The 15,216-nt window shown below is 38.4% G+C and overlaps 1 protein-coding gene across 16 annotated transcripts in view; it reads left to right on the plus strand.

Moving 5' to 3' along the window:
* The window catches only part of LOC105478913 (piezo type mechanosensitive ion channel component 2), a 475,658-nt gene that overhangs the window by 352,315 nt on the left and 108,127 nt on the right, over positions 1–15,216 (plus strand). For 14 of the 16 annotated variants that reach the window (XR_985592.3, XR_011617161.1, XM_011736634.2 and 11 more), the window contains 4 exons: positions 621–910; positions 2,791–2,939; positions 5,337–5,510; positions 10,246–10,287. Coding sequence is in view for 14 of the 16 variants with exons in the window: in XM_011736634.2 (XP_011734936.1) it covers positions 621–910; positions 2,791–2,939; positions 5,337–5,510; positions 10,246–10,287 (655 nt within the window). In the remaining 2 variants the exon portion in view is untranslated. The remainder of the gene's footprint in view (positions 1–620; positions 911–2,790; positions 2,940–5,336; positions 5,511–10,245; positions 10,288–15,216) is intronic. The other 2 variants (XM_011736640.3, XM_011736638.3) reach the window with 1 other exon arrangement.

The raw sequence follows: 15,216 nt of genomic DNA on the forward strand, positions 1-15,216 counted from the left end.
TTCAAATATAAGACTTTGTAACACAGAGATGAGTCCCATGTATTACCATATTTTAAAGCAACACAATGTGAGTTTTTATTTTGATCCATTAAATTGTTTTAAACTTAAATTACAATTACTCTTTCAATCTAATTTAAATTAAATTATGTTTCGCTGTATCTCTTAAATTTTGAGTTATTTAAAAGCATGCTTTTTTGGTTAAGATTGATAGCATTAACCACATTTGGTAAAGTACTACTTGGATTGTCTAGAGCCGTGAAACAATTAGAATTTGAAATTGATATACTCATTTAGATTTGTGCTATTGTTGCCTATTTATTTTTTTCATCTCACAGCACTTAAAGCTATCACTCGGTATCAAAAATTTAAAAAGACCTTGTATATAAATTAGTATTATCAAATTTATTTTCTTGTAAACTCTATTTTGAGAAGGTTATGAAAATTGACTTTTAATCTAGTTAGGAATGTTGCTGTGTTTATGAGAATAGTTTAAAATCACTCAAATTATGCAATAACTTGGAAAATGCATGCCTCTACATCCTACATATATCACACGTGGTCAAAGTGTGGTTCTACACAGATAACCAGCTAAGTGTAACAGTATAGTTTTCTATTTGAAGATGAGGAACTTCAAGATATACAAGTGGAAGGAGAACCCAAAGAGAAGGAGGAAGAAGAGGAAGCGAAGGAAGAGAAGCAAGAGAGAAAGAAGGTAGAGGAAGAGGAAGTTGAAGAAGAAGATGAGCAGGACATCATGAAAGTCCTGGGCAATCTGGTGGTGGCCATGTTCATCAAGTACTGGATCTACGTCTGCGGAGGCATGTTCTTCTTCGTCAGCTTCGAGGGGAAAATCGTAATGTACAAAATCATCTACATGGTGCTGTTCCTGTTCTGTGTGGCCCTGTATCAGGTAGGTACACAGTGGATCATTTTCATTCTCACATCTGTCCCAGGAATATACATGAGCTACCTTTGCAGAGATTCTAAATCACTAGACTCATGAACATAGATAAAGTGATCGGCAAGATTCAAACATTATATCCCAAGAATCCTAAAATGGTAAATGACTGTCTTCAACTTCTTTACTATTTCAAAATTTCAGGGCTGGATGCAGTGGCTCATGCCTATAATTTCAGCACTTTGGGAGGCAAGGGAGGAGGGCTGCTTGAGGCCAGGAGTTCCAAACCAACCTGGGCAAAATACTGAAGTCTTGTCTCTACAAAAAATTTTCTTAAATTAAAAAATTAGCCAGGTGTGGTGGCACACCTGTAGTCCTAGTTTCTTGGTAGGCTGAGGCAGGAGGATCACTTGATCCCAGGAGGTCAGGGCTGCAGTGAGCTATGCTTGTACCACTACAGTGCAACTGGGCAACAGATTAAGATGCCATCCCTAAAAAAAAGTAAAAATAAAAAATTTAGGTTGTTGAAAAATCAGGAAAAGGTTCATACATAAGTTTTCTAAAAATTATTCATCAAAAAAATCTGTAAAATTGAATTACATTTCTATTTATTTCTTTCTTTTTATTTATTTACTTTTTTTTTTTTTTTTTTTTTGAGACAGAGTCTTGCTCTGTCCCTTAGGCTGGAGTGCAGTGGCGTGATCTCTGCTCATTGCTCACTGCAATCTCCACCTCCCAGGTTCAAGCGAGTCTCATGCCTCAGCCTCCCAAGTAGCTGGGATTCCAAGTGTGCACCAACACCTCCAGCTAATGTTTGTATTTTTAGTAGAGACAGGGTTTCACCATGTTGGCCAGGCTGGTTTCAAACTCCTGGCCTCAAGTGATCTGCCCTCCTCGGCCTCCCAGAGTTCCGGGATTACAGGCATGAATCACTGCACCTGGCCTGTAAAAATTGAATTACATTTTAAAATAGTAATTTAAAAGCTAGATAATCTGAAGTCGTGGAGTATTCCTAGGTATACTTTTGCATTTCAGGCTTTAGGGTCAGAAAACGATGTATGTGTGGCATGTGCCTGCTCTTTGTGTACATATATATGTGTAGTGCACTGACTGCTTTCGTATTTCATTAATTAAAAGGATTTCATTCATTAAAATAATTTAATATATGAAATGCATTAAAATGAGTTAGCTCTCCACAGACTCACTTTTAACTGATGACAAAAGAGAATCTAATAATAGAAACACATGGAACAGTAAAATATCTTGCAGGTAGCCAACAAAACAAATAAAAGAACTACAATAAACGAGAGTATATCATATGTTAAGATAAAAAAATCTCAAAAGAAATCAGTGAACTTTTGAATACTCTTAAAAATTCAGGATGGATGTTCTCTAATGAATATCCACAGCTTATGGTAAAATGAGATGTCTTTTTTTCTGTGGTTGTTTCACATTTTCATTCATACAATATTGCTTTCAATTTCAAAATGGATGTGGTTTTCTCTGAGCAGTGATAATAACCACAATGACAGCAGCACTTACCCTACTGTTCCTTGAGCGCCCTCTATGGGCCAGATAGCTTGCGGGAACCCGTAAATACCTATTTCATCGTCGTAGCAACCCTGCAAAATAGGCACTTATGGAGACGCTCTGGAAGGTTCAGCCACTTCCCCAAAGACAGAGTTAGCAACCACTTATAGAACTGGGGTTCTAACCCAGGACCACTCCACTATGTTAGGCATGGAACATTAAAAACTAGAAATGAAATAGACTTTATTTTCAGACATTTGTGAATGTAATCACTTGTCTTACTTGAATAAACCAAATATTTTTGTGAGTTTTTCTAAAATGATTTTTTTCTCGTTTGTTTTTTTCCACTATCTGATTTGCAGGTGCACTATGAATGGTGGAGGAAAATTCTAAAATATTTTTGGATGTCAGTGGTTATTTACACTATGCTGGTGCTTATCTTTATATACACATATCAGTTTGAAAACTTCCCAGGCCTGTGGCAAAATATGACTGGATTGAAAAAAGAAAAGTAAGTAATTTTGAGTTGAAAAATGATGAACAAGATGAAGACTTGAATGCATATCGTTCAAAAACATCTTTAAGGAAGATTTTAGCAAAGCATGATGTCATCACTGTCTATAAGTTCGTCAAGAATAGAAATTAAAACTTAGATATTTTTGTGTTCCCTTTACTTAGCCCTTAGCTTAGAACATAGTAGGCACTCCATGAATTTTCAGCCCCATTTTAATGAAATGACATTTTCTAATGTCAGTTTCGTGTGAAACACACCTAGCACTTAGTCATGCTTTCTGCTCTCCACATTGGAACTCAGCTCTTCAGTTCATAAGTAAGTTCATGCACTTATAAAGTAGCAGCCTTTGCTCATGTATGTTGCTGGGTGCTTAGATTCCAAGGAGTATTTAGTGCCATAAAGAAATAAATTTCTCTAAGTGCTAACAGACTTGTGATAATGAGATGGTTTTTCCCATGCATGTAGTAAGTAGCGCTCTATTCTTCTCTAATTTGCTTCTGTAAACTTCTGAAATTAGTTTGGAAATCCAGCCAGGATTGGGTTTCGAGCTGAAAATATTGATGTGGCTGAGAAAGAAGTCCCTTAGAAGTCTCTGTCCCTTAGAAGGGAACTAGACCAACACAGCTGAAGTGTCTATACAGTAAGCGTTTATGAAATGCTGTCCATGGGCTGACACTGTTTTGTGCCTGGAATATGACAGGGAACAAGACAGATAAAATCTAAGCCCTGTAGATCTTATATTCTAGCAGAGGAGACAAACAAGAAAACTATTTAGTGTAAAATAAGTCTGTTACACTTTGTGACAGGTCCGTGAAGGAAACAGACAACAGGCTGAGGCAGTGAGTAAGGGGGAACTATAAATGAGTGATTGGCAAGGGCTTCGCTGAGGAGCTGGTTTAAACTGCAACTGAAGCATAAGAAGAAGCTTGTCTTAGGAAAAGTGTGTGACTTTGAGCCTGGGGTGTGGAAGGGCATTTCAGGCAGAGGGAACAGCACATGCGAAGGTCCTGAGACAAGTCAGAGTTCGGCATAGCACATAAGAAGAACTGAAGACCGGGGGTGAGTGGACAGCGAAGAGTGGGGAGAATTCAGGCAGGCAGTTGGGATGTGCATGGCTTGTAGGCAGCATTATTTGTATTCTATTCTTGGTGGAATTTTCTAATCTTTATAGATCCCTTGAGTAGCTGAGAAAAAGTGATGTGTGGGAGGAGAAACAAGGAGACCAGTTAGTAGGCAGCAGCAGTGAGAAATGTGAGAAATGATGGCAGCTTCCCCTACACTCAGTGGAGGCAGAGACGGATAACAGGAGTGGGCCATTCAAGAGGTGCTTAGGAGGCTGAAGGAAATGTGGATGAATGAGATATGAAAGAAAAGAACATAGGAGACGTCTGACTTCTCAATTTGCACAGGGTAGACAGTTGTACCATTTATTGCTTCAGGGATACTAGAGTGGGGAGAGGGATGTGGAGGACAGCTTTGCTAAGAAAAATAGGAAAATCAAGAATACTGTTTTAGAAACACTAAATATGAAATAACTGCGAAACACCCGATTTCCATTAGCAATTTGGGCACAGGAATCTTACAGGAGGGGCCCGCACTATAGATGTGCCTTGAGTCCTCAGTGTAAGGATGATGTATAAATCCACAGAAGAGGATTTCCCTAGCGGGCAGGCACAGCTGGAAGAGAGATCAAAACCGAGTCGTGGGGATATTTCAGCCTCTAGAGGTCCGATAGAAAAGGAGGAGATCGTGGAGGAATAAGAAACCAAGAGAGTGTGATGGCGTCAAAACCACGCTTGCCTCAAGGAAGACCAGAGGTTTAATTAAATAAAGCTAGAGAAGTAGCCCTTGAATTTGGCAATGTCAAGGTTTTTACTGACCATTGTTTTTTTTGTTTGTTTGTTTGTTTTTTGAGACGGAGTCTTGCTCTGTGCCCCAGGCTGGAGTGCAGTGGCCGGATCTCAGCTCACTGCAAGCTCCGCCTCCTGGGTTCCCGCCATTCTCCTGCCTCAGCCTCCCAAGTAGCTGGGACTACAGGCGCCCGCCACCTCGCCCGGCTAATTTTTTTTTTTTTGTATTTTTTAGTAGAGACGGGGTTTCACCGTGTTAGCCAGGATGGTCTCGATCTCCTGACCTCGTGATCCGCCCGTCTCGGCCTCCCAAAGTGCTGGGATTACAGGCTTGAGCCCCCGCGCCCGGCCTTTACTGACCATTGTTAAAGGAGGTTAGCTGGCTTGGTGGAAACGAAAGCCATATTGGATCATATCAGAGAGAGTGATGCAATAAACAATAGAACTGACAGGAGTATAAGACTGTGATGTAGTTTATCACAAAGAGTCTGTGACTTCATTGCCTAAGAGAGGCTCCTGCTTTTTATTTTGTTTTGTTTTGCAGGCTTGAGGATCTTGGCTTAAAGCAGTTTACTGTGGCTGAACTATTCACTCGCATATTCATCCCAACCTCCTTTCTGCTGGTATGCATTTTACACCTGCACTATTTCCATGACCGGTTCCTTGAACTCACAGACCTCAAGTCCATTCCCAGCAAAGAAGACAACACCATCTACAGGTGAGCCACTGAAAGAGACACAGACCTGTTGTTAACAGGAAGGCAGCCTTCAACCCTACCTTAGGTTGGCCACCTTGCGGGAAGCCAGTAATCTTGAGTTTCAGCCTTGAATTTTCCGTTAGTATCAGCTTGAGAGGAAAAGAGGAAAACGTGGAAGATTCTATGACACATTCTGAAACAATGGGTAGTGACTCATGACTGGTTAATGTAAAGTGATCTTGATAGTCTTGTGAGATATTCAGAGTAGCTGTGGAGATTTAAATATTTTATAGTTGATATTTTAGACTTGATAGAGTGTATTTGTGTCTAGGCTGGTTATATGTTTTTAGAACATTTACAGAATCTGGCTAATTCAGAGGATTTTTCCATTATGCTGACCACAAGTACAGAAGTCTTGTGAGAGCATAGCAAGAGATGATGGGCAGAGTTTTCCCTCCATTTTGGAAATAAAGAACTTTGGCTAAAAACACAGAATCTGCAATTGACTAGTAACTACAATCATATTTAAGGAGACAACATGATGACAATATCTTCTTTTAGCAGCTTACTGTTGTTTTCTCCTGATCAATAAATATAAATTGTTTGCGAATAACAGATGGGATATTACTTTCCCTGCCCATGTTTTTTCAAACCACAATGGGTTATCACAAATCCTTCACTGCGTTCCATCACGGAGACATCGCAAGCATTCTTCTAGTGAATGCTGACAATGGTCTTCCTCTCTGCCTCATGTTTAGCCTATGATTCAGATATTGGAAAAATGCTTGTTAAGCAGCTAAGGGAGCAAAGGGCTGTATTGAGAGGAGCACAGAGGTCACGGATGAAAATTCTCCTTAATTATTTGACTTTAAGGGAAAAAAAAGGAGATATCAATCGAAGATGAAGTAAGAGTTCATTATATGCATTTCGTAAAATGCAAACTTCCAGTGTTTTACTGTGTAGGAACTAGAGTTATGGATAGACCCAAAACATTTATTTAATGACAAGAAACATTTTATAATCCTTGTATGACCAGCAGATTCACTTTCCTTATTGTGTTGTGTTTCACCTATCATTCTGATACTTCAGATGACTCGTAGCCCATGGAACCAAGAGGTATCAGTCAGTCATGACTTGTTTTGTATCTAGCCATCATGAAAAATCAGGCTCTGCTAAAACCTGTCTGCTCCCAAGGCCCCAGCAGGGAGGAGGGCATGGATGGGGTCAGTGGCTTACCCTCTCCATATATGTACTCCTACTTACTGCAATGATGATCAAACATTAGGAAAAATAGAGTAGTTATTAGAAGTTTTGGGACCCCCAAAAAAGATATCATTCATAGACAAACTTGATGGCGGGGAAAATCACCCCAAGTTTAAAAGTTTGCAAAGACAATGCCTGCACATAAAAGTGAGAATTGTCAGTAATCAGAAAAAGGATCTTTTTATGTCATTAGTTTGACATTGCTTGTGATCTGTGTGGATAAAACTAGTATTTGATATTTAATTCTGACCATGTAACATGTTTTAATTGACTCTAAGCTCTCACCATTCTTTTCAAGGGCCTTATTCAATAATTACACAGGATTTTAGTTAGCAGAGCCCATTTGTATGTTTGTGAAGGAGTTGTAATTATTAAGCATTGCTAATGAAATCTTTTTAAAAATGTTTTTCTTCCAAATGTCATTTCTTCTCTTGCATATTCATTTATTTTTCTCACTAAAAGTGCCTCCAGCATGCAGGAGCCTTTTTCTTGCCATTTTTCTTAATGTGGATGTGTCTGAGTCTTCTGTCATGCAATCAAACAGAGATACAATTCACCATTTATCCGGAAAAGTAGAAACAGGCAGGACCACAGTTTTGCAGAAGACAGTTAGGCTCACCAGCCTAGAGACTCCCAGGCTTTGGACCTAGCGTGTGTGAAAACTGAATTAAGGTCCCACAGAATTCCCTTTAAGCACGTATAGTAGTGTTCAGCCTGTGCAGGTTCTGAGGAAGGACTGCAGCACACGCCAGGATGTAGGTTCTGTGTTTCCTCAGCTGCCGCTTCACAGCCTTTCCCTGCACCCTGGGGCAGAGAAGAAAGATCTAAATGATCTGTAGCGATATGAGTCCTGACTTGCCTTCCTTGCAGCTGCGACTTAGCCCTAAGCACTCCCTCAACGGTGAATTTTCCAAGTAAATGTAAGGGGTGAGGAGAGTGTGTAATGCCAGTTCTCTGAAGAGTTTAAGCACGTAGGATTTCATTTTTAGTTATATGAAGAAGAGTTTTCTAGAACCTTAGGAAAGTTGAAGAACTCACTCAAATTTGGTATTTTGGAATTTCATGCAACAGTTCGATATAAAGTCCTCAAGTTTAAACTTTGAACATTTTTTATATATGTATTATATAACCATATATTATATAATAATATAACATATATTATTATATAAATATATTATTTATATCATATATTATTATATACATATAAATTATATACATATAAATATACATACACATATATACATATAATATGTACATACATATATACATATAAAAATATATACATATAAATTATATACATATAAATACATATACAAATAAAATATAAATTATATACATATAAATATATTATTATATAATATATGTTATATAATACACATATAAAAATGTTCAAAGTTTAAACTTGAGGATAACATATATTATTATATGTTAATTATATATTATATTAATTATATATTATATTAAATAATAACACATATTATTATATAATATATGGTTATATAATGTAATATATTATATAATAATGTAGCATATATTATTATATAATATATTACATTATATAACAATATATCATATATTATTATATAATATATTATATTATGCATATATTATATTATGTATATAAGATATTTATATAATATATTATATTAATATAATACATTATATAATATGTTATATAATATATATTTATGTAATATATTTATATATTATATTATTTATATAATATGTATAAAATATTCAGATTTTAATATATAATATGTATAATGTTCAAAGTTTAAATATATATATACAATCTTTTTAGCAACTCTTTCTCATGGGAGTATTTTCCTTACTCATAATTTTCATCTCACAGTATTTTTTGTCCCGGGAGTCCTAATACAGTGGCTACATTAAAATCAAAATGATGAAGAAAAAGGAATATTTTGAGAGTTGGGATTGACTGTCGAGCTTTACTTTCTGTGCTCCCATGTCCTAAACGGATGCTTTACAAGAAATGGCCCACAGATGAGGAATAACCGATTCGCTCATTAAGCTGATTTCCACACGGTTGTCTCTGGAAATATGCAGCTCTTCTTTTCCTATTTCATCACTTTTTGGTGTGCATGTGCTTATGCAGATGTAATGCAGGCACACGTCACTTATGTATGAAGCAGAATTTACCATGTTTAGCCTTACAGAATTTACAAAGTTAGCCTTATGAAAATATAATAATGTAGGAATAAATTATTATTTCTAAGTAGGCAATCTCAGGAATATTATTTCACCTATGTATTGATAGAAATTCATAATATAAGAATTATAACGTATAACATGTTTATTATATAATATATAATTAGCAGTGATTTACAAAGGACTATTTAAATATTTATTACTTTTTTTTTTTATTTGAGACAGAGTCTTGCTCTGTTGCCCAAGCTGGAGTGCAGTGGCACGATCTCGGCTCACGGCAACCTCTGCCTCCCAGGTTCAAGCGATTCTTCTGCCTCAGGCTCCCGAGGAGCTGGGACTGCAGGCATGCACCACCATGCCTGGCTAATTTTTGTATTTTTAGTAGAGATGGGGGTTTCACCATATTGGCCAGGCTGGTCTCAAACTCCTTACCTCATGATCCGCCCGCCTCAACTTCCCAAAGTGCTGGGATTACAGGAGTGAGCCAGCACACCTGGCCATATTCATTACTTTTATATCTCTTTAATTTGTGCATGGTTTGTTTTAGAAAATATTATTATGCATAGAAAAATGAAATGACTTTTTAACTATAGTTTTAGAAAAACCTTAGAAAACAGCATGTTGAATGTGACCACTGAGTAGGATCCTTTTTTTTTCCTGCAGTAGCAGCAAAAATTAATTTTTTAAATTATATTTTATTTCATAAAATGTACCTTGAGGCCAGGCACTGCGGCTCATGCCTGTAATCCCAGCAATTTGGGAAGCTGAGGCAGGTGGATCACTTGCAGTCAGGAGTTTGAGACCAACTAGGCCAAGAGATGGTAAAACCCCATCTCTACTAAAAATACAAAAATTAGCCAGGTATGATGGCATACATCTGCAATCCCAGCTACTTGGGAGGCTGAGGCAGGAGAATCACTTGAACCCAGGAGGCAGAGGCTGCCGTGAGCTAAGATACATCACTGCACTCCAGTCTGGGTGGCAGAGCAAGACTCTGCAAAAAAAAAAAAAAAAAAAAAGAAGTACCTTAAAAAATTTAAACATTATAAATTTGTAATAAAGTGTGTGAGATGGGGAGGGATGAGAAGAAGGGAGAGGCTTGTTATCGTCTAGCATTTTTCCTGAACATTGTCTGATTTAATGTTGCTACTGAATCTTGCTGTCTAGACTCTTCTTTAAGGCATGAAGCCTGTGAGGGTGGCTACACCTAATGCTAGGAAGCTTAAGGGAGTCCACTTCGTTCGTCTCTGTCTAACAATCTCCTCTCTCTCTCTCCAACCTGTCTCCTCGTTGCATCCCTGTGCTTCCGTCTGCCACCTCGTAGCCATGCCAAAGTCAATGGTCGCGTATATCTAATAATAAATAGGTGGGTACTTCAATGTTTTCTCTCTTATTTTTGTTCAAAGCTGTTTCTTGCTGTGTTAAACTCTTAACTGCTTTATACATGAAAAATCGTGTTGTCAGATAGTGGACAATGGTCTTCAGGTATGCTCATGGATGTATTTTGCAAACCAAACCATTTGGTGTCTGTACTGAATGGTACCACCAAGTGGATGTGGAGGCTGTTGAGGGTCTTCAGCTGGTGCTCAGCCTTTGGCCTTGGTTCGAACTTATGTCCCATTCATTCTGTTCTTTGGTAGAATTAGTGCAAGGCTTGCCTGAGAACACCTCTCCCTCTTGAACACATAACCGAGAGCTCAGCTCAAGAACCACGTCCTCCACAAACCCTCCCATAAATGCCAACATTCCTGCTAAGAGTAATCCACCTTCCCTCTGAACCCCCATAGCACTCCATCACTGATGCTATCCTGACATCTGCCTTCCAGTCCTCTGTCTGATCTCCTGCCTGCTTGTCTTATCTGCCTTGCTAGAGTAGGGGCATAACCTCCTCAGATCCGGACTCCCTCTATGATTTACCAAAATGTCCCCATATCACCGACCCCAGTGCCTTACCCATGAAGTGATATTCGATAGACATTTCCTCAATGAAATGAAAGTAGTCACAATATATGGTTTTAAAAACATCACTTTCTTCAAATATATCTCTACTTGAAAGATCAACATATTATTGAAGAGGGATGTTTTACATCACCAGATTTCATATGTTTGCACAGCACAAAAGGCACCAAGATGGCACTGAGACATGGACTTTCCTTAAAATGCATATCACCTAGCTGGGGAGATAAAACATATAATGTCCATGCAAAATAAAAAGCAAGTTTGGATAAATGTTGTGCAATGGGTTATCCTCCAGAGTTATCCTTTGGGAACTAACTTACTAAACTATTTTACTTTACTAAGTAGATGAATTCAAGTATTCACTCTTGTAACTGCATGCCATTAGTAATAAGGCTAGTAATTTATATCTAGCTTTATTATCTAGAGAAATATGTCTTGCAATAAATCCAATTAACAAAATAATTCTTCAAAAGATTTGTTGGTTTTCTACCCCATTCGCTTTTCTTATAGGTAAAATCCTCAGGCAGACAACCAAATCACAAACCCTAAGAGGCAGAATTTCTAACAAAGTATGAAAAGCAGAGAGTCACTGTGTGGATTGCTGAGGGAGGAAGAATGAACGAGGCCTGCCAGGTTTCTTGGGGGCTGGTTTTTGACAACCTGAGAGAGAAACATCAACATCAGGTTTTTCAACTGATAGGTAGAGAAGTAAGAAACAGACTCTAGCTAGAAATCCTGAGCAATACTGTAAATCCCATCTCTCCAAACATAAGGAACTCCTCACTCTCTTTTTCTCTGTGTTTCTTATAAAGCATTTAACATTTGCTTTGTAAAGAGAAGGCTGAGACCCATAAGAGGGCAAGAGTTGGTTTGATGGGCTCCCTTGGCAGCAACTGGTATGACTTTTGATCCCAAAGGTCCAGACTTATATCATGAATGGGAGCTTATGCCCCTTACCCCAAGCCACAAGGCCAGCGAGTTCTCTCAGGACTTCTTAGAAGTATCAAAGTTCAAAGTCACCCCAAATGACTAAAAACTTGCAATATTCCATCTTTACCTTCTTTCCAGTGAACTCTCATGTTTTTGTGTGAATATTAACATGTTAAGAGCAGCCAGAGGCCAGGCGCGGTGGCTCACACCTATAATCCCAGCACTTTGGGAGGCCGAGGTGGGCAGATCTCAAGGTCAGGAGATCGAGACCATCCTGGCTAACACGGTGAAACCCCATCTCTACTAAATATGCAAACAATTAGCCGGGCGTGGTGGCGGGCACCTGTAGTCCCAGCTACCTGGGAGGCTGAGGCAGGAGAATGGCGTGAACCCGGGAGGTGGAGCTTGCAGTAAGCAGAGATGGCACCACTGCACTCCAGCCTGGGCGACAGAGTGAGACTCCGTCTTGGGGAAAAAAAAAAAAAAAAAAAAGTAGCCAGAGCTGTGCCTGAAAGGAAATGTTATCAGACAAGCCTGTCTCTCATTTTATAACATGTGCTTCTGAAATGCTGTATGCAGTGTTGAATGGGGCTGATTACCATTAGAATGACAGAGTGAATCCTTTAATGAAGTGTCTAAGCTTGCTTTCTAGCATAATTTATTTCTTTATGTTCAATGCTGTTTTATAAGGAGAATAAAATGTTTATAAATGTTAGTTCTGGGCTGAAAGAGGGAGCACACCTACAATTCAACTTAAGAGATGATTAAAATTTAGACATGACTTTACAAGTTGTAAGGTAGGGTAGTGTGTTGAGGACAGTAGGTCACTTTGATAACATTTTTAAAATATGGATAATTGTGGTTAAGTTGCAACTGACCTAGTAAACAGTGTACATTTTACCAACACACATAATTAAGATGTAACATTCAGGCCAGACACAGTGGCTCATGCCTGTAATCCCAGCACTTTGGGAGGCTGAGGCAGGTGGATCATGAGGTCAGGAGTTCAAGACCTGCCTGGCCAAGATGGTGAAACCCCGTCTCTACTAAAAATACAAAAATTAGCCGGGTATGGTGGTGGGCACCTGTAATCCCAGCTACTCGGGAGGCTGAGACAGGAGAATTGCTTGAACCCGGGAGGCTGAGTCTGCAGTGAGCCGAGGTCACGCCAATGCAGCAATCTAGCCTGGGCAAGAGAGCAAGACTCCGTCTCAAAAAAAATAAATAAATAAAAAATAAGATGTAATATTAAATTCACAAATCAAATGCTTCTATGTGAATACAATCTTCTAAAAGTGCTTTTGAGATCTAGATAATAATATATCTTAAACATTATTTGACTTTAAATGTTATTTGTATTAAACACTGCACAGGTGCCAGTCACCTTTCTGCTAACAGTCTAATGATAACAGTGTCAGTGCAGTTTACATTACCGCATATTCCAAATTAGAATCATAAAAACAAACGATGCTGAGACTAAGGAGATTTTACAATGCTAGAATTTCCATTTTCTTTAATGGAAAGTAGTTTACTATGTAGCTTTTCAAAGTCAGGTCCTTGTACAGAATTGACCCTCCTTGAGCGTCCCTGTCACGTAATTTGTTTCTTCTGTTTCAAATAAGGATGTAACTCCAGTGCATAAAATTTCTTCACCCAAGATTCAGTGAATAACAGTGCACCCCAAGCACAGTACTGCATTTTGTAAGGGTGATGAGTCGAGCAGGACTGGATTCTGTCTTCAAGGGGAAAGTCCCCAGAACCCATACTTAGAATAAAATGACAGAGTCACAAATGGAGAAACACACACCCTGGGAGCTGCACAAAGCTGTGGAAGTGTAAAGAGTGAGTGAAGACACAAACAGATACTTGTCATCTGCTTTGTTAGAACATGAAAGGAGACAGCCATTTTGTTTAATGGTCGGTGAGAAGGTTAGAGCTCAGAGCCCGAATAAGGGCAAGGAGACACAGTTACCAGTAATGTGAAAGAGAACCCCACGGGAAGACATGCACTTCCTGTGGAGAAAGACATCCAAAGCAGCCTGACTGAAGGCAGCGGAGGAGGGGGCTTCTCCGAGAATCCTGTTCATCATCACACTTACTATTTGGAGTCCCAAAGTCAAAATCCTTCATATGACCATTAGGTAATTTGCACCTGATGTTCAGTAAAGAATTACAAGTCTTATAAGTTCCTTAGCCTGAAGTTTCCGGGAGTATTTTTACTAGAGTGGGTTTTTAAATTTTGGTTTTGGAAAATCAAGATCCATTTTCTTTTTATTTGCTAGGAAGGAAAAAAAGCTGAATTAAAATACACAGGCTTTCCCAGAGAGTCCATTCAGCTGTTGCTTCTAGCAACCACAGCTGGGTCTGCCTCAGAAGCTTGCATTTGTGCAGAGTCACCTCTGCCGGAGCCCCATTCCTCAGGGGATGCAGCAGTTGAGATCACACAGAGAAAGCCCAGTAAACAGAACCCTGAGACCACTGGGAAACAGATTCCCCACGAAGAAATGTTTGCCCTTTTGATTATCTTCTGAATGGCCTTCTCTAAAATAGCCGAGTTCTGTTAAAGAAGGTGCTGATGACAGAATTATAGTCTAAGTTTAATACTTTCCCTATCATCCATCATTGTGTAGGCTCTTACAAAAGCACGTTTCTAATTCTGCTTTTTCTTTAGAATGAGTTTATGATGCAGATTATCAAACCGTAATATATTAAAATCTACCATTAGAAGATGGCTCCTTACTTTAAAATGTTTCCTGTGTAATTAACCACTGTGTTAAATGCTTAACAGAAACCACCTTAATTTTTACAACCTCCTATAAATAGGCACTATTATTTCAGCTAACTGAGACTTAAAGATAGGTTACATACAATGAGATCACTTGGACACAGGAAGGGGAACATCATACACTGGGGCCTCTCATGGGGTGTGGGGAGGGGGGAGGAATTGCATTAGGAGATATACCTAATGTAAATGACGAGTTAATAGATGCAGCACACCAACATGGCACATGTATACATATGTAACAAACCTGCACGTTGTGCACATGTACCCTAGAACTTAAAGTATAATAAAAAATAAATTAATAATCATAAAGAAGAATAGGTTACATAGCTTTGCCATCTCACCTAGCTAGTTAGTTTTCTGGTGAAGACTTGAACCCAAGTCTTTTAACAGTCTTCTCTATGTCCTCTAAGATCAATGTTATGATAAAAATGAGAAAAAGAGAGAGAGAAAAGTAAAAGGATTCACACGTGTCTTTTTGAAACAGTACGCTTTATTCATTTTTAAAATATTTTTTATCTATGTTTTATGCACACAGTTTTTTATAATACAAGGTACAATTCTCTGAAATTTCTCAAGATAGCTAATAAACTCCTAGACTAGTAAATGACAGCCTGATACGTA

This window comes from Macaca nemestrina, chromosome 19 (assembly GCF_043159975.1).
Source record: "Macaca nemestrina isolate mMacNem1 chromosome 19, mMacNem.hap1, whole genome shotgun sequence".
NCBI classification, from domain to species: domain Eukaryota; kingdom Metazoa; phylum Chordata; class Mammalia; order Primates; family Cercopithecidae; genus Macaca; species Macaca nemestrina.